Below are 20,410 nucleotides of genomic sequence, written 5' to 3'. Positions count from 1 at the left end.
CAAGATTCAGATGCTCAACTGACTGAGCCACCCAGGTGCCCCTGCCATTTGGTTCTGATCGTGTGTTGGACCCTTTAGATTTTACAAAGATACACCAAAACCAAGCACAATGCTGAAATGCAGAACAAAATTAGAGATGGACCATACATCTAATGGAAAATTTCCCAAATTCCAGACAAAGCTAGTGAATTTGGATTTACCCAGCCTAATGAGATCGGAAAGTGATTTTAGTAATTGTCCTAGTTCTTACTGAAATCATTGTCATGGTAACAGCAAACTTGAGAAGGGTCACATACATACAAAGACAACCAAGTTTCACTTGTGAATATTGGTGTAATCCTAAATTGTTCAAAAGAAATTTATACCATAATCAAATGCGGCTCATTTAGACATACAAGTCAGTCACTATTAGAAAATTTTAAATTAATTTACCATATTAACAAGTCAAAGAAAAAGTATATGATTATCTAGAATAGACAGATGTTTTAAAGCATTTGATAAAAAGAAAACATTCATTCCTGAGTTTAAAATAAAATTAAAATCTAGATAAAGGAGGGAAACTAAAATTATAGACTATAAGCAATATTTAGAGCTGTCCTTGTAAAAACTGGTTAGGGGTGCCTGGGTGACTCAGTTGGTTAAGCGTCTGACTTCAGCTCAGGTCGTGATTGCACAGTTTGTGAGTTCAAGCCCCACATCAGGCTCTGTGCTAGCAGTTCAGACCTTCGAGCAGGCTTCAGATTCTTTGTCTCCCTCTCTCTCTGTCCTCCCCCATTCACGTTCTGATTCTCTATCAAAAATAAACAGACTTCAAAAAAAATTTTTTAAAACTGGTTAAAGATGGTAACGTAAAGGCATTTTTACCTTACTCCTCTCCCTTGAAACCTACCAAAATCTGGGGCGCCTGGGTGGCGCAGTCGGTTAAGCGTCCGACTTCAGCCAGGTCACGATCTCGCGGTCCGTGAGTTCGAGCCCCGCGTCAGGCTCTGGGCTGATGGCTCGGAGCCTGGAGCCTGTTTCCGATTCTGTGTCTCCCTCTCTCTCTGCCCCTCCCCCGTTCATGCTCTGTCTCTCTCTGTCCCAAAAATAAATAAAAAACGTTGAAAAAAAAAAAAAAAAAAGAAACCTACCAAAATCAACAAAGGCCATCTTATCAAGAAAAGATAGAGGATTAGATTCTAATTGCTTGCTTGAAGCCAGGGACTGGAGTCAGGCTATTGTGCTCAAGAAAGAAGGCTGAAAAGAACTTCTACTAACCACTGCCTGAGTTTGTATGGGGCTGAGAACTTAAAGAAGTGGGAAGACATACCCTAACAAATAGGAATTTAACCAGGCCACCTAATGACTCCGTGACAGGACCTATAATGCTGTGAACCACCATGTTAAGACTGTTCTGGAATGCAGACCCAGTTGGAAGTAACTATAAAACACAGGCTGTGGAAGAATATAGAGAGAGAATGGATTAAAAGGAGAGAGAGTAAGCCAGAAAAGCGTCTAAAGAATAAGCCTTATTTCCAAAATGTATGGAAAATGTTAATACTGACAGAAACAGCCACAAAATGCAAACACAAATTTACTCCAGACGTGAAAAACTTACTATATCAGGGTGGTTTTTTTTTGTTTATTTTATTTTAATTCCAACATAGTTAACATACGATGTTACATTAGTTTCACCCAGTGCTCATCACAACAAGTGCATCAGGGTTTTTTTTTTCCTTACATTTTTTATGCTGTGAACATTTTGGTAGTTAATGAAATCTATAGATCCTTTCCCAGAATGTTTTAAACTCATAAATCATAATACACACCATTACAAAGGGAACCAATTATATTGAACAAAGCTATCTGATATTTTTTACAAATATGTAATATAGTAATACATGCTTATTTATTAACATATTAGTAAGTGATGGTTCTAACAACTACTGTAATTCCAAGGTGATTTTGAGTGTAAATAGTGATTCTAGGTATCTATTAAAACTGAAATGTAATGTGTAAATATCTGTGATTTCTGTTGGTAACAGAGTGACAGGTACTGTAAATACTATAATGGTTTGTTTATATTCATAAGTGAAATTTCAAATTTCAGTTAGAGATTAGTGAAAATAAGGTTGTAAATTTTTCCACCAAATTTGACATTTTGAGAGGAGAATAGAAACACTGAATACTCTTACTTGGACTTTATTAGAACAAAAGTATGTTTTAGTATTTGAATTACAACATCAAAAGATAACTCCTGAAACAATAGAAAGCAGTCTTGAGTAAAAGTAAAAGAAACTTAAAAAAAAAAAAAACCAAAACCTACGAATACAAAAGAAGAAAGGAGGAAAATTAGAACTCTAATAGAAAGGCCATTCAGGAAAAAGCTCATTTAACCTTTAAAAGATAGACCATCTGATCGGGTTTATTGGTTTGTTGATTGGTATAATCCCCCTATAAAGGGCTTCTAAGAACATACTAAAACAAAACTAACACAGAAAGTTTAAAAAGGGGGGTGGGGATAAAAAAAGAAACTTCAGAAATACTGAGAAAGAGAAAGCTAGTGTAGGAAGATTAACATTAGATATAATTGAGCTTAAAACACAAAATATTAGTAACAAATGGAATAAGCCACTAGGAAGATATAATCTTGGTAAACTTTGTATACCTCCTAACACAGTCTAAAATACAGTCAAAGTAGCAAAATATGGGGAATTATCAAGCAAGTTTGACTAAGCCAGTTAGTGGAAGTTTATAAACATACCTTTAATTAGAATTTAATAGATTAAACAGAAAAAAAATTAGTAAAGATAGAAGATTTGATAAACAAAATTAACAAGCTTAATCCAGTAGGAACATGTATTATATATGTGTATAGTGATTCTACTTATTTCAATGAATAGAGAATATATATATTCTTTTCAAAGACATATGGAACATTTATAAGAAATTGATAATGTATTAAACCACAAAGGAACTCTGAATTCCATTTTTTAAGACTTTACATCATTCAGAATGTGTTCTCTGACCACAATGCAATTAAATTAGAAACCACAATAAAAAACCCATATGTTTGGAAACATATTCCTAAATAACTCCTGCATTAATGCTGGAAATCACAGTGGTACTGTACTCATAAAATATTTTGAAAATAACCATAATAAAAGTATTATATATTAAAACTGTTGGAACACATTGGTAGAGTACCTTGTGAAAAATTTACAGCCTTTAATGCATTGAAATAAGTAGGATATGAAATAAATGAGCTCCCCATTTACTCAGGAGTTTAGAAGGAAAATTCCAGGTGAAATCTTAAGTAGAAAAAATAATATGATCAGAAAAAAATAGAATGAATTAACAATAAGATTCAATAAAACAAAAAACAGGCTTTCTGAAAACTTGGGGAAAATAGACAAATCTGAAAGCAAGACTGAAGAAGAAAAGGAAAAGGTACTAATAAAAGTGAGCAAAAGTGTCTATAACTACAAATACAATAATAGAGATTTAAAAAAAAATTTTTTTTTAACGTTTATTTATTTTTGAGACAGAGAGAGACAGAGCATGAATGGGGGAGGGTCAGAGAGAGAGGGAGACACAGAATCCGAAACAGGCTCCAGGCTCTGAGCAGTCAGCACAGAGCCCGACGCGGGGCTCGAACTCACGGACCACGAGATCGTGACCTGAGCTGAAGTCGGACGCTTAACCGACCGAGCCACCCAGGCACCCCCCCCCTTTTTTTTTTTTTTTTTTTTTAATTTCTTGAGATTTTAAAAGTCATACAGGAATATTACAAGTAGTTTGTGGTAACATTATTATACAGTTAGATGAATCGGACCATTTTCTGGAAAATGTATATTACCAAAATTGGTTCAACAAGAATTAGAAAGCTAATTAAATCCGCTAAAGAAATCGGATCAACGTTCAGAATAAGATTCTAAACCTGAGTAATTTTACAGGCAGGTGTTACTAAATGAATAGATAAGGAAATCCTTAATCTGATGAAAGGTTATCTGTTAAAAAAATTTTAAATCAAACTTAATATTGAAGTTAATTTTAGTGCCAAGGGCCAGAACGATGACGCATGTTTTCACTGCTTGTACCAGAACCCTCAGAAAATGCAACAAGATGATAAATAGAATTAGTAATACAAAAAATGGGAAGGAAGAGATGAGTCTCTCCTTTTTTTTCCAGTACTGTGCTATCTCCACAGAAAATCTAAGCAAATATAAAGACCACAAACATGAAATTTGTTTAATGTAATAAAGTACGATTTACAGCTTTGTACCAATAAATTTTACTGTCAAGATAAAATGGTAATTTCTACAAAAATTTAAATGATCAAAGTGACTCAATACCAGTTTAGAAAAAGCTGATTAAACCAAAAAACAAAGAAATTAAAATTTTCAACTCTAGATCTATACTTGAAATAGATGGCCCAGGTATGTGAACAGTCTTTGTTATATAAACTACTGTGAAGCATTAAAAAAAAGAAAACCGAAAAACTAATTTTGCTTTTAAATGGATCTTTTAAATTCTAAATGAAATATTAGCAAAATTAATCCAATAGCGTATGCATGAATAGATATTTCTTTTGTTCTGGACAAGGATCCAGCTTTCCTCAATCTTAAACATTTTAATGGATAAAAACATACTAACGGATTCCTTAGCTTGAATCTGACTAGCCCTCCCATAAACAGTTATCAACTTTGGATAAAAGTTTTTTAAAAACTACTCAAAGGCACTGGAGAGTAATCAGAAGCTGGAGGAAACTGGAGGGGATTAAACTCTTAAAAGAAGGGATCCACACTGGTGAGATATGTTTGCTTCCTGTCTGTTCCCTAATCCGTGCAGAATGTAGTAACTACAACTCAAGCAGACTGCCACAGTCTTGTCAGCTTGTGGTTGTATCACAGGGTGGAGTTGAGGCTGTCAGAGTAGCTGGAAATTGAAAAGGCAAATCCAAAAAGGAGAGAGCTCCAATGTAGGAAGTCCTTACATCTACATATAAATTCTTCTCAAATTCCTTGCTGTTTTCTGAACTGTGCATGCTTAAGAGACTCCCAGGAGCCTTGTAGAAAGCTACGCAAGGATTTCAGTGCCTGTGTGGTGTAGCTGAGACAGAGTTTGGAGTCTGAAACTTGCTGAGTTTGACGAGCTTGTTAAATACCTTGGGATTTCATTGAAACCACAGAAATGTCATAGGTAAAGACAATGTCCTAAAATAAAGAGTTCACCTAAGACTAAATAAGGGCAAAGCTGAGCCAAGCCTCCCTCCACAAGTGCAGGATGACCAGACCAGGATGTTCCATGCATGATAGAAGAAAATAAGTGTAAGAATCTTGACCTGCCTCTGAGAACACACAAAAATTAATTCAAGATAAATCCTAGATGTGAATGTAAAAACTAAAACTCATATAAAACATTAGGAGAAAACATTGTTGAATATCTTGGGGTAGGCAAAGATATTTTAGAGAGGACACTAAAAACACTGAACATAAAAGGAAAAATAGGCTTCATCAAAACTAAAAATCTCTGCTCAGGGAGCTTGGGTAGCTCAGTTGGTTGAGAGTCCAACTCTTGATTTTGGCTCAGGTCATGATCCCAGAATCATGGGATTGAGCCCCCTGTGGGGCTCCGCACTGAGCATGGAGCCTTGCTTAACAGTGTCTCTCTCTTTCTCTCTCCCCTCTTTCTCTCCCTCTGCCCCTCTCCCTGCTCATGCTCGCTCTCTCGCTCTCTCTCTCTCGCTCAAACTCAAAACAACTTTAAAAATTTAAAAAAAAAACACCCTCTGATCATTAAAAGATACAATGAAAGGGCAATTTATATAGACTAGAAGAAAATTATCAATACACATATCTAACAAAGAACTTGAATCCAGAATATAAAATTAATTTTTATAACTCAAGAAGACAACCCAATTTTTTTAAATGGGCAAAAGACTTGAACAGACACTTCACAGAAGATGTAAGAACGGCCAATAAGCACATGAAAAGATGTTCAACATCATTAGTCTTCAGAGAAGTGCACATAAAACCACAATGAGAGATGTCAGTTCATGCCAACTAATGACTGAAGTTAACAGGAGTTACCTCACCAGCTATTTATTGAGAGAATGCACGTGTGGATATCAGTACATACGTCTTGTGTTACAGACATGCCCCCAAATAGGGACGTGTTTGTTCAACGTAAAGAATTTTTAAATGAATAAGAAAAACTTCTGATGGGTAAAGGATGATATAGCAAGGCAATTCATAGGAAAAGAAATAGTAAACTGGAAAAAGTGTTTCCATCTCGGTAAATAAGGAAATGTAAAATGGAACAATGATAAATATTTTATCATTAATATAAGGTACTTTCACATACATTCAGTGGGAGTGAGTTGGTATAAATATTTCTGTCAGTGTCTATCAAATTTAAAGTGGAATTTTGTGTTTTGACCTAGCAATTCTACCTCTAGAAAAATTTGCCCTAGAGAAATATTTGCTCGTGTAGAGATACATGTATAAGGGTTCTTTAAAGCATTGTTCATAATAATGAGAAATTAGAAACAATCAAATTATCTGTCAGCCTTTGTTGTAGTTACTCAGAATACTTAAAGAGGAAATATCCTCATGTAATAATCCTTGGATAATTAACTTCTTTATCACTTGGATTAAGGCAGAGGCAAGGAGGTAAAGTCAGATACTCCCTTTTTGGTGGAGACATGTTATTGGAAAATAATATTTTAGTTTCTCTTTTTTCATAGCAGTAGCTAATTTTGTGTGTACTTTTTGATACCTTTTAATGCATGCCCATATTTTGTGAACTACAAGACAATGTTTGACTATAATGTAACTTATGTTAAAAAAAAAAAAAGAAGTCTTTCCAAACTTAGGGGTTTTTCACTGATAAAGATTTTTTGTTTGTTCACTTTTAACTTTTTTACTTTGCTCAGATTTATGTTATTTGATCTCCTGAAAGTGTAAGCTATAAGCTTCTCACTAAGCAAGCAGACGAACCAGTCTAATCTAAGAGGAGGCTGACTTTCTCTTTTTCACTTTAGCTTATCAGATTAGGTGTGGTGTTTCTGGTTCAAATACAGAATAATTTAGGATATTCTGAATTAGAAGTGGTCCTTCCTAAACACACACAAAGAAGAAAAAGGAACAAGGTGCCAACTATTACCTACGTTTTTTTAGCATTATTTTGGAATCTGGTATTTTTTGTGAAGAAGTATTGTTCAGGAATCTGAGAAAGAGATACAAACATTAGGAACATAGAAACAGTATTATTATTTGCTGATGATATGGCTGTATGCCTGGAAAACCCAGGAAAATCAATGAATATTGAACGAAGGCTTATAATAAAGTCCTCAGTTATTAAGTATTATTAAGTGAAATTTTTCCCCCAAATTACCCTTGTTAATAGCCTTTTCTGACTTTTTACTTGTAGCTTTCAGGATTTTGATATTCAAGGGTCCAGAAGATGCAGTTTGGACTGGTTGACAATAGAAACATACAAGAATATCGAAAGTTACAGAGCCTGTGGTTCGACAGTTCCACCACCATATATTTCTTCACAAGACCACGTCTGGATCAGGTTCCATTCCGATGACAGTATTTCTAGAAAGGGTTTCAGACTGGCATATTTTTCAGGTGTGTTTTTAAAAAAAAAAAAAAAGAAAATGAACAGAATTCTGTAGTGTTAAGTACGAAGTCACTTTGGGGCTAGTCTTCTAAACAATATCTAATTGTGACTAGACCTTAAGAAGCTTGAGATTGAAGGGGCGCCTGGGTACCTCAGTCGGTTAAGCATCCGACTTCGGCTCAAGTCATGATCTTGCGGTTTATGAGTTCGGGCCCCATGTCGGGCTCTATACTGACAGCTCAGGCCTGGAGCCTCCTTCAGATTCTGTGTCTCCCTCTCTCTCTGCCCCTCCCCTGCTCACACTCTGTATCTGTCTCTCTCTCTGTCTCTCTCTCAAAAATAAACATTTAAAAAAAAAAAAGGGGGTTGAGATTGAAGAAGGTTCAGGTGCCCTAAAGCACAGCACGGCCTCATACAGGTGTTTTGTATATTCTAATGAACTGATTAATTTTATAAACTAAGGTCAATTTTGTTTTCAAATTTTAAATACATCAATTACTTTAATTAATTACTTTAATTAAATACTTAATTTTAAAATTAAGTCTTTTTGGGGTGTCTGGGTGGCTCAGTTGGTTAAGCATCCGACTTCAGCTCAGGTCATAATCTCACAGTTCATTAGTCAGAGCCCCGCATTGAATTCTGTGCTGTCAGCACAGAGCCTGGAGCCTGCTTCAGATTCTGTGTCTCCCTCTCTCTCTGCCCCTCTCCAGCGCTCGCTCTCTCTCTCTCTCTCTTTCTTTCTCTCAAAAATAAACACTAAAAAAATTTAAGTAAGTCTTTTTTTCCCTCAAGTGTTTACTGACATCCTGAAAGTTACTTCAGAATATGTTTTTGTGTGTCTGAATTACCATGGTCTTCACAGCTTCGCAAAAAAGACCGCTCTGTTCCACCTTCCTAGTTTGTAGTATCAAATCTTCTTTCACCTCTTTAAATTATATCTACTTTTTTGCTGAAAATCATTTTGTATCTTCTGAAATTTGTACTTGTCCTTTAGCTTTTTTTTCTTAAAAACACAGTCTTTGTAATACTTATTTAGCTTTCGAAGCACATTTTCTGTCACCTGCTTACCAATAAATAAGAAGTTAATGGAGATGTATTATCCCAAACACTGTCAGTTTGGGGAACTGTCAGGAGCTAATGTTTGATTTTCTTTCCATGCCTCACTATTGGTGTATATTTAGCATTGTACACTACAATAATTGGAATTCTGTAGGTATTTCAGGTTTTTTCCTCTCTCCTTGCCCCTGCTAATTTGATGAATGAATTTATAACATAACTCAAATTCATGCAGTTGTGTAAAACAATAGAAATATAAAGTGGCAGTGTTGTGTTATGGTCACATGAATCATTATGAACCGTGTATAAAGTTAATCTTACAATAATCTTAGCAGAAATTTGGTTCTAAAGAATAGGATTACAAAATATACTGTAGGACACATACAGCAAAATATTGTGTGTATGTATATAGATATAGACATAAACAAGAACTAGAAAAGGATATGAAAAATAGGAAAAAAATTGATTTGAAAGGTGATTATTGTGGGTAAATTTTTCTTCATTTGAAAATATTCTAATGATGTTTATGCAATAAATTATTTTCAAATTTTAGGCAGTGCAGTCTAGTGGCTCAAGTGTCTTGTATCATATCAGTAAATGTTCTGCAGTAAGAGAGTTCTCTACAAAAGCAGAATTGTTCTTTGTTCCCCCAAGATTTTATTTAAATTCCAGTTGGTTAACACCCAGTATAATTTTAGTTTCAGGTGTAGAATTCAGTGATTCATCACTTACATATAACACCCAGTGCTTATCACAACAGGTGCCCTCCTTAATGCCCATTCCCCACCCACCTCCCCTCCAGCAACCCCTCAGTTTGTGTTCTCTTCGCTTTAGATCAAAATACTAAGGTCTTCATGGAACAAACAATAAGTGTTTAATGAATTGGACTGTTGAGTAATTAGTGAGCCAATATTAGTTTCCCACTAGAACTGATCTATTTTGTAAAATAAGATTTTTTTAAACCCTATCACTTGGGCTTAGTTAATATTTATTATAAAAGTGTCACTTACTGTTATATATCTTTTCAAAGAGTATGTTTTTTTCTCCCTTCTTCCATCTCCGTCCTCCCCACATCCTCCCAGGGAAGTCTGAAGAACCAAGCTGTGCTTGCGATCAGTTCCGCTGTGGCAACGGGAAGTGTATACCAGAAGCCTGGAAATGTAATAACATGGACGAATGTGGAGATAGTTCCGATGAAGAGATCTGTGCCAAAGAAGCTGGTCCCCCAACGGCTGCTTCTTTTCAGCCCTGTGCCTACAACCAGTTCCAGTGTCTGTCTCGGTTTACCAAGGTTTACACTTGCCTCCCTGAGTCTTTAAAATGTGATGGCAACATTGACTGCCTTGACCTAGGAGATGAGATAGACTGTGATGTGCCAACTTGTGGACAGTGGCTAAAATATTTTTACGGTACTTTCAATTCTCCCAACTATCCAGACTTTTATCCTCCTGGAAGCAATTGCACCTGGTTAATAGACACTGGTGATCATCGTAAAGTCATTTTACGCTTCACTGACTTTAAACTTGATGGTACTGGTTATGGCGATTACGTCAAAATATACGATGGATTGGAGGAGAATCCACACAAACTTTTGCGTGTGTTAACTGCTTTTGATTCTCACGCACCTCTCACAGTTGTTTCTTCTTCTGGACAGATCAGGGTACATTTTTGTGCTGATAAAGTGAACGCCGCAAGGGGATTTAATGCAACTTACCAAGTAGATGGCTTCTGTTTGCCGTGGGAAATACCCTGTGGGGGTAACTGGGGGTGTTACACAGAACAGCAGCGTTGTGATGGGTATTGGCATTGCCCAAATGGAAGGGATGAAATAAATTGCACCATGTGCCAAAAGGAAGAATTTCCCTGTTCCCGAAATGGTGTCTGTTATCCTCGTTCTGATCGCTGCAACTACCAGAATCATTGCCCAAATGGCTCCGATGAAAAAAACTGCTTTTTTTGCCAGCCAGGAAATTTTCATTGTAAAAACAATCGTTGTGTGTTTGAAAGCTGGGTGTGTGATTCCCAGGATGACTGCGGCGACGGCAGCGATGAGGAGAATTGCCCCGTAATTGTGCCTACCAGAGTCATAACTGCAGCCGTCATAGGCAGCCTTATCTGTGGCTTGTTACTGGTCATTGCATTGGGATGTACCTGTAAGCTTTATTCTCTGAGAATGTTTGAACGAAGGTCAGTATCAAGACAAAATTGTAGTGGTTATGGCTTCTGCAATAAACATGGCCCCAGTATTTGCAACAGTACTTTAAGTGTGATCAGCAGTATACTTTGGTCTCATACTATTTTGGGAAATAGATAAATATCTTTTATGGTTTATAAATCAGTGTGAAAAGGCTAAGACTCAAGAGGCTAAACACATAAAAACTAATACTTAGATGGGGCACCTGGGTGGCTCGGTCAGTTAAGCATCCGACTTTGGCTCAGGTCATGATCCCGCAGTTTGTGAGTTAGAGCCCCACATCAGGCTCTCTGCTGACAGCTCAGAACCTGGAGCCTGCTTTGGATTCTGTATCTCCCTCTCTCTCTGCCCCTCCCCCACTCACACTGTTTCTCTCTCCTTCAAAAATAAACATTTAAAAATATATTTTAAAAACTAATAAATACTTAAGAACTGGTATTTACTAGTTTTTGTTTTCAGATTATTTTGTAGGAATTTTGCAAGCTGCAATATTCACTTGTAGTGTTTTAACCTGTATTTTTGTAAGTAAGAATTCAATTCTAAATATTTGAGAACCTACTAGGTTCAAAGCACAATACGGATGAGTAGAAAAATGAATAAGGCATAATTTCACAGGCACTGTACAGTTAGGAGGAAGGCATTGGTGAGTGGAATAAGATGGCAAAAATATAAATGGTAGAAAAGCTGTAAAACAAAGTATAGAAGAAAAGTCAAAAGTTAACCTAATCTGATGGGGGGGAATGGAAAGGCTTTTATTGAACAAGTGCCATTTGAAATCTACAAGTAGAATGTAGACAGGGAAAAGATATTGTAGTTGAAAAAAATAGCCTGGGAAAATGCATGAAAGTAGGAATGCCTAGCATTGCTTGGAGAAGTATCACATACTTCATTTCATCTGGAGCCTAAGATACATATCAAGGGCTAAAAGTTAAAACTTGGAACATGGGGCTAGTGCCTCAGGTCCATGACAGCCGTGTGTCAAGAGTTCTCAGTTAATTAAGAAATGGTTAAGTATTAAAAGGTGACCTTCAGAGAGGGTTTTCTTCCACATGGTGTGGGATAGATTGGACTTGGGAGAAGCTAATGGCAGAGAGAGGTCCCTTAGGACACTGTTGTAGAGACAGTGACCCTCAGTTCCAGGAGAATTACAAATAATAGATTCAACAAAAGACTTCATATACCCAACAGGTAAGCTAATAGATACACGCAGATGCACAGTATCTAAGTAATCATGCTGCCTCTTTGGCCAGAAAGCTTTTCACTACATTGCAGCATAAGAGCTCAGTGAAGAGTCTGAGGTCTTATAAGAACAAGCTATTCCAGAAAGTGTACTGGTGGCTCATTCACTCTTTTCCTCATCTAAAAACTAAATGTGTTGAACTTGATGATTACTTTCACCTAAAGTCTCAAACCTCTTATGTTCTTAGGGCTTTAAAGATCTAATATATTTACCTTTTACGGGAATTTCTAATTCACTCAAACTTAGTGATCCAGGCTCCTAGTGAAAGCCCCATGGCTTTTTGCCTTTGTATTCTCAGTGTCAGAATGCTATAGATATCCAATAAATGTTAGTTGGCTAAGCTTTAAAAACGGTCAAATATATTAAGGTTCAGCTTTTTTTCATTGTTGATTTAAAAAATTATTTTAGCTTGCCTTTTTAACCTTTTCTGTTCCCCTGTTTTCTCTAACAGGTCATTTGAAACACAGCTGTCAAGAGTGGAAGCAGAACTGCTAAGAAGAGAAGCCCCTCCCTCTTATGGACAGTTGATTGCTCAGGGTTTAATTCCACCAGTTGAAGATTTTCCTGTGTGTTCACCTAATCAGGTATGTTGCAATTTATGATTTCTGTTTCCTAAAATGAATTCTATATTTGTATATATGGTAAAGGACCTTTGTCATAATTCTTGTAGTCAAGGATTATTAAATATATGGAGGATTTGAAATTATGTTTCATTGTATTTTAACAAATGCTACAAAATACCAAATGGTTTCATTCTTCTGATTTTGTTATGTGATTCTTGAGCATTTTACTATTTATGATAATTTGGTGCATTAAAATTCAGAAGTAAAGTTTAGGAAGTTATTTTCTGTTTGAACTAAACATCTAGAAGATTTAAGAATGAACGTTAAAATTAATACATTAGTAATCTGCTAGATTAATGAGTTAATAAGTAAAAGTAAATTGCAATGAAGTTAACATTTCTACCTGACTAGAGGGAAAACTTTTGTTCACAGCCAGATTTTACGGTGTTTAAGAATTCATACCGGTTTTTTTAAAAACAGTAACTAGTAATATATCAATAATTAGATTAACTAGTTAACAATAAAAGTAATTGCAATGAAGTTAATATTTCCACCTGACTTGAGGGAAAACTTGACAGCCGGATTGTACAGTGTTTAAGAATTCATATCATTTTCTTTAAATAGTAACTCATTATTTTATTAATGTTTCCGAATTCTTTAAAGTTCTATTAACACTATTTTGGGGCTCCTTGGTGGCTCAGTTAGTGAAGCATCAGGTCATGAACTCATGGTTCGTGAGTTTGAGCCCCAGATCCAGTCAGCTTGAGCCCCTCTTCAGGCTCCGCAGTGACAGTGAGGAGCCTGCATGGGATTATCTCTCTCTCCCTCTCTTTCTGCCCCTTGCTCACTCTCACTCTCTCTCTCAGAACTAAATAAATTTAATAAAAATATAAAAAATTAAAATTAAATAAAGTCCTATTAGCATTTTTTTAAAAATTTCTTTTTCAATGCCTAAAGTATACCAGGGTTCATAAAGACATAAGGGTGTATACATTTAAAATGTAAATTCGGGGCGCCTGGGTGGCTCAGTCGGTTGAGCGTCCGACTTCAGCTCAGGTCATGATCTCGCGGTCCGCGAGTTCGAGCCCCGCCTCGGGCTCTGGGCTGATGGCTCGGAGCCTGGAGCCTGCTTCCGATTCTGTGTCTCCCTCTCTTTTGGCCCCTCCCCCGTTCGTGCTGTGTCTCTCTCTGTCTGAAAAATAAATAAACGTTAAAAAAAAAATTAAAAAAAAAATAAAATGTAAATTCATTCAGAAATATTTATAAAAATTGATAAACATTATTTTCCCAGTGATTTAATTCTGTGCAAAATGGAAAACCGTTTTCTTTCTGGTAGATATGATTTCTGACTACAGTCTGTCACCTTTATTTGAGTCTTTTAAGAAATATTGGTGAGAATTTATAGCTTTAAGAACATTTCTCTAGGTGTAACTTGCTAAGTAAATAATTCAAAAGTTCCACTGGTCAGAATTTTGTGTGCAAAATAAGAGAAAGCTATATATTCTCAGCCCTGCCAGGTGGCAAGTTTCTTTGTAGGTAGGAGCTCAAACAATGGTCAACTCCACCCACCTAGTCCATCATCTGCCATCTGTCACCTACCACCCCTATGCCCTGAAGCTGCCTCCAGGAGTTCAGCTAACTGTGGAGTTAAAGAAAGCACAGTCCATACCAAACAGGTCTCATCTTTACAGAAATTATAAGTTCTGAGGTTCCCAAAATGATTTTCGGTTTTGACTGTTCACTAGATGGACTCAGAGGTCACTGAAAGCTCTTATACTCAGGGTTATGGTTAATTACAGGGAAAAGACCTAAATTAATTCAGCCAAAGAATAAGACACCTGGAACAGGGTTCAGGAGGGTGCCAAACCCAGATCTTCCAGCTGTCGTCTCCACACAAAGTCAAGACAGTGTTACACTCTCAACACGGGTGTATGACAGTGTGCACAGAATATTGCCAACTAGGGAGCTCGCCCGAGACGCAGCCTCCAGAGTTTTTACTGTGGCTCCACCTTGCAGGTATGATTAACTGCGCATGTGGCTGATCTCAGTCTCTAGCCCCTGCGCACTGACTGATCCTGCCGAGTCCAGTGCCCACCCTACATCACACTGCTGGTGTGGCTTAGAGCCTCCACCTTAGACACAGCGTTATCTGTATCTGGCTGGCCCCGGGCCCCAGGCCCCAGGCTAGGACACTCCTGTCAGAGATGATGCTGTCAGGACTCAGAGATCACATCCCAGAAGCAGATGGCAAAGGTCAGACCTCACTCTGAATAACATTTAATTCTTTACTACATACTACACCGTTCTTTAGGTTTATAGTTTAGCCTTATGAGGGAATTATACTCAACAAAGTTTTAAAATAAAATGTTTATGAATAGTAAGCTAGATTTTATTCCATTTATGAGATTAAACTTTCAAATTTCAAACTTTTGGTAACACATTATCAATTTGTTACTAATTATCAATTATTATTTTCTTTAAAAAGAAAAAGAATATTCTAAATTCCCATCCCATTCAAAAATAGAAATGCTTTCTGAAGAATGCTTTCTTCTTTCATAAACTGAAGAAGTATGTAAAATTATCCCTAAAACATTAGGAATCTAATGTAAAATTAATTTTAATTAAACAGACTTTTAACTCTAAGTAGAGAACTTCACTATGACGGACTCTAATGTGAAAATGAGCATTGTTGATCTCGATGGGTAATAGCTGAATAAAAGGGAAGCTTATCTGAAGAGCCTTCTGTTCACTGCTGGGTATAACATAGTACTCACATGAAAGCCTTAGAACTCAAATGCTAAATGGGGAGGACCACATCTATGGAGAAATTCCTTAGGGATGTGAACCGGTTTTTTGTTTGTTTGTTTTTTAATATAAAATTAGATACTTCTTAATTGGTGAAAAATCTGACTCATTTGTATAGCAAATCTGTGTATGCTGATCTTCAGATTTCTTATTGACAGTCCGTGCCAGATTATTAAATATTCCTATGATCGTAGTTCCTTTGCTTTCTGTGAATTATATTCCTGAGATTATGTTCAAAAGGCCTATGTGGGACTTACAAGTAAGTTTAATACCCATCTTGAAGAGAGGTGGAGAACACATGCTATCAAGGGAAACTCTTTTCTTCTGTGAAGGGAAAGGGAGAGCCATTCGTTTTGGCAGGGTGAAATTATAGCATCATTGGAAAGGGAATATGTCAACTCACCATTTTTTCCTGGAAATACTGTATTTTAAATACCAAATGCCACAAATGAAAGCTGGGTTTGTTCCAAGTTTGAATACTCCTTTTTATAACCACTAGATGGAGCTTAAAGACTGTTTTATATAAATGTTGTATGTTTTTAAAATAACCCATTAATGTATTCATCTAGGAAAATGAGTAAATTTTCAAAGAATAAGGGTGTGAAAATTTATGCTTAACGCTATGCTGTAGAAAATAAAACCTAATCTTTAAAGATTGAGAAGAGTCCAAATGTCTCAAATACCGTTGTGTTGTAGTGCTATAAAAAAATTAATCTTAAACTTTGTTTCCTGTGCTGTATTATAAATTAATTAATTCTCTTATTTATGACAGTATAAATCAATCTTCACTACCCATTCATTCAACAAATCCTTGAGAACCAGCTGTGAAATATATATATATATATAACTTTACCATGTTTGGGGAAGTTTCAACCTTGTAAATCAAGTCTGACTTGTTCTGTGTTTAAAAACAAGAAAGGCATAAACCAGATAAAGAGCCTAGTTTACATTCCTAGCTAAAGCAGTGTCAAATAATTTTGTCCCTTTGGCACACTTTTAGAATTGGATTACAGCGTCCAGTTTTGAAATAAAATAGTTGTTGTAATTGATATGAAACATCACTCTAAAGTTGTATGTATAAAATGCAGTGTCAGGAAAATCTTAAGTGAGCAATGGTACGAGTTATAGATTAGATTCTGTGGTAGGTGAACCTTTACAGATGAGAGAATTGAATTCATCCTTCATATAGATTCTAACAATGAGTAATATTGTCTTTACCCACAACATGTTCTTGTTAGAAGCATGTTTTCTGTGTTAATACTTCATTGTTAGCGATCTTAAGATCTCCTCTTGTTTTCTGTAGGCTTCTGTTTTGGAAAACCTGAGGCTGGCAGTACGATCTCAGCTTGGATTCACTTCGATCAGGCTTCCAATGGCAGGCAGATCCAGCAATATTTGGAATCGTATTTTTAATTTTGCAAGATCACGTCATTCAGGGTCGTTGGCTTTGGTCTCAGCAGATGGAGATGAGGTTGTCCCTAGTCAGAGTACCAGCAGAGAAACTGAAAGAAGTCATGCTCACAGAAGTTTGTTTTCTGTGGAGTCCGACGACACAGACACAGAAAATGAGAGAAGAGATACGGCAGGAGCATCTGGTGGGGTTGCAGCTCCTTTGCCCCAAAAAGTCCCTCCCACGACAGCAGTAGAAGCAACAGTGGGAGCAAGTGGAAGTTCCTCAACTCAGAGTACCCGAGGTGGTCACACAGATAGTGGAAGGGATGTGACAAGTGTAGAACCCCCAGGTGTGAGTCCTGCGAGGCACCAGCTCACAAGTGCACTAAGTCGTATGACTCAGGGGCTGCGTTGGGTACGTTTTACATTAGGGCGATCAAGCTCCGTAAATCAGAACCAGAGTCCTTTGAGACAGCTTGATCATGGGGCAAACGGAAGAGAAGAAGATGATGATGTTGAAATGCTAATTCCGGTGTCCGATGGAGCTTCAGACTTGGATGTGAATGACTGCTCCAGACCTCTTCTCGATCTTGCCTCGGAGCAAGGACAAGGGTTTAGACAACCATGCAGCGCAGCGAACCCTGGAGCGAGGCCAAGTAATCGAGACGGCCCCTGCGCGCGCTGTGGCGTCGTCCACACTGCCCAGATCCCAGACACTTGCTTGGAAGCAACACTGAAAAATGAAACAAGTGACGATGAGGCTTTGTTACTTTGTTAGGTACGGATCACAGCGAGCGAGGCCATGTACGAGTCGGAGCAGCATCCGTTCGCTGTTTTGTAAACTTCACAATTAAACTAGTTTTAATTTAAAAGCAAAAAAGATGCAGGGCGATTTCTTATTATTATGTATTAGCCTGCATGGTTAAATTAAACAACTTGTAACTCTATGAACTTTAGAGTTTACTATTTTAGCAGCTAAAATTGCATTATGTATTCATGTTGTTCAATAATGTTCTTCCATTCGTTTTAATTGTTTTTATCCTGGTACTGTAGTTCACAGTAGATGTATGGCTGCTGACTCATTCAACTGTCAGTTTATCTATCCTATGTTAAAACATTTGTTTGTACAAAATAATACCTTCTTCTCATTGAACCCTTTATGCTTTTTGCCATTACATCTTGTAACTTAATATATCACATTTCAAGGTGGTTAATGTACAAAAAAAAAAAAAAAAAAAGCCCCTTATATTCACCTGAGTTTTTATTTAGGTAACATCTGTCTAAATATTATTGGATTTCATCATAATATGAGCTTTCTCAAAGGGAAAAACCTTTGTCTACAAATTTTTCTCTTACATTTAACATTCTGTGATGTGAAATTTAGATAGAGTTAGAAAAATTAATGGCAAAAGTGAAACTCTTTTATAGATTTTCTAATGTTGACTTTAATACTCTAATATGGTACAAACCAAATGGTAAAATCCCAAGTCATTTCTTTTTTCATCCCTATTTCGGGACAGAATTAAGCAGATGAAGATATTCTACTATGCATTAAATCTTGAACTTTATAAAAAATGTACAAAAATTGTACAAGATAAGTTCCAACTGGTAATGTCCTTCCCTGGTACAGGGTGATGCTTGTATTGGACCCTAGGGATTTGCACTAACGTCATGTCAAGGTCACAGATGAGTTCAGTGCACAAGCACTATCACTTTCAATACTGTCATTTGCTACCACAATGACTATATATTTCCATAGCTTTGGGGGGGGCGTTTTTATTACAACTTGAAATTGCTTTGCTGGTTTCATATTTATTTGTTGTATTTAAAGACTGCATTATTGTAAGAGTGATTTTCGATATATTTTATTCACTGCGGGGGAGGATCATGCTACACGTCAGAAAGCAAATTACGAAATCATTCAGATCCTCCCCCCTTTTTTAAGTAGAATGAATTGCAAACCCCGCATATTTTTTTATTGTCTATTCTTGTTTATTTATTCTTTAGCTGTCTGTTTTAATAGCTTAATGATTGAGTATGAAATATGTATTTGTGTGTGATTATTGCTATTTATTAAATTTTCAATATTTTGCTGAATGTCATTTTAAAGCATGTTTGAGGTCTTGTGTATTTGTCGTGTTATGCTGTCAGAAAGAACTGACTGAAATGTTTTAATATGTATCCAAAATTAAAAATCACTTTTTTTGTATTGCCTTGAGGTACTTTTTAAATCAGAGTTGCTCTTTATTTTTGTTGCATTTTGGTGCACGTGCAGATTGAGGCCGTAAAATACTGCGCTGTGTCTAGAAGAACATTGAAGGGCAGGCAGTCTTCTTCAGAATAAGGTGGTAGCTTATACCAGCACTTGAGGGTAAAAATTCCTAAGGAGCTGAATATATTTGCCTTTGAGAAAACTTCTTAATTAATGTTTCTTATAAGATGCAATAATTCAATTAGTTCTCTTTGTATGATTTTCAGATGCATTTCAGACCCGTATAGAATATTTTCCTAGCAGAATTTGTATCACCAAATTAATCTTATTTAGGTCCTACTAATAATATATTGTATAGGTTTCTTGGTTTTGTTTCCTGGCATTTCTATTTTAATTTCTTCCTATAATTAACTAATACATTTTCCTGGTTCAAACAGTAGAAGGTGAGTCTCTCCCCTTCCCTGACACCCATCTTTTAGTTCCCTTCCAAAGAGACAAGTACCAATACCAAATTCTGTATACCCCTCCAAAGGTACCATGTAAATCCATAAATGTGTCCATATATATATAAATGTCATATATAATAATACAAATTGTAACCTACTATGCATACTTTGTACTTTTTTTAAGAGAAAAATGTATCTATTTAAGTTTGAATATTAAAACTAAAGTTGGGTATTTCTTTTATTTCAATTTTCCCACTTAAATCACAATCAATCCGGAATTTAAGGCTCCATTTTTTCCCCAGTTAATTTTATCCTGCAGCTCTTTATTAAATAATACATTCTTTCCTTACTATTTGAAATGACACTTTTATCATAGAATTTATATACTGCTTGGATATGTTTCTAGACTCCAATTCTATTCTCTTCAATTGATCTACCCTTCTCTTTTTATACTAGCCCTATACTGTTTTAATAACTGTAATGTTTAAATGTTTTAAATATTCTTGCTTATTTTTCCATTTGAACTTTAGAATTGACCTACTCAAGTCTCACAAAACAAGTCCCATTAGTATGTGGGTTTTTTGAACCATTTTTTTTTAATGTTTATTTATATTAGAGACAAAACATGAGCGGGGGAGGGATAGAGAGAAGGAGACACAGATTTTGAAGCAGGCTCCAGGAAACAACGTGTCAGCACAGCGCCCGACGCGGGACTCGAACTCAAGAACTGAGATTATGATCTGAGTCGAAGTCAGACAACCAACTCAGCCACCCAGGTACCCCTAGACAATTTTAATTTTTATAGATTAACCTAGGGAAATCGGACATCATTATCATGTTAAAGCTTCTGTCTAAATCATGGTACCTATGTAAAAATGGTGCCCATTCATTCTT

The 20,410-nt window shown here is 36.3% G+C and overlaps 1 protein-coding gene across 2 annotated transcripts in view; it reads left to right on the top strand.

The window, feature by feature from the left end:
• Positions 1-19,668, top strand: part of LRP12 (LDL receptor related protein 12) — a 75,298-nt gene extending 55,630 nt beyond the window's left edge. For both annotated transcript variants that reach the window (XM_042923605.1, XM_042923604.1), the window contains 4 exons: positions 7,414-7,616; positions 9,747-10,851; positions 12,550-12,682; positions 16,770-19,668. In XM_042923605.1, the coding sequence (XP_042779539.1) occupies positions 7,414-7,616; positions 9,747-10,851; positions 12,550-12,682; positions 16,770-17,636 (2,308 nt within the window). In that variant the 3' untranslated portion in view covers positions 17,637-19,668. The remainder of the gene's footprint in view (positions 1-7,413; positions 7,617-9,746; positions 10,852-12,549; positions 12,683-16,769) is intronic.
• Positions 19,669-20,410: the final 742 nt, after the last annotated feature.

This window comes from Panthera leo, chromosome F2, assembly GCF_018350215.1.
Source record: "Panthera leo isolate Ple1 chromosome F2, P.leo_Ple1_pat1.1, whole genome shotgun sequence".
In the NCBI taxonomy this organism is placed as follows: Eukaryota; Metazoa; Chordata; class Mammalia; order Carnivora; family Felidae; genus Panthera; species Panthera leo.
This window is presented reverse-complemented; position numbering and strand designations above follow the sequence as displayed.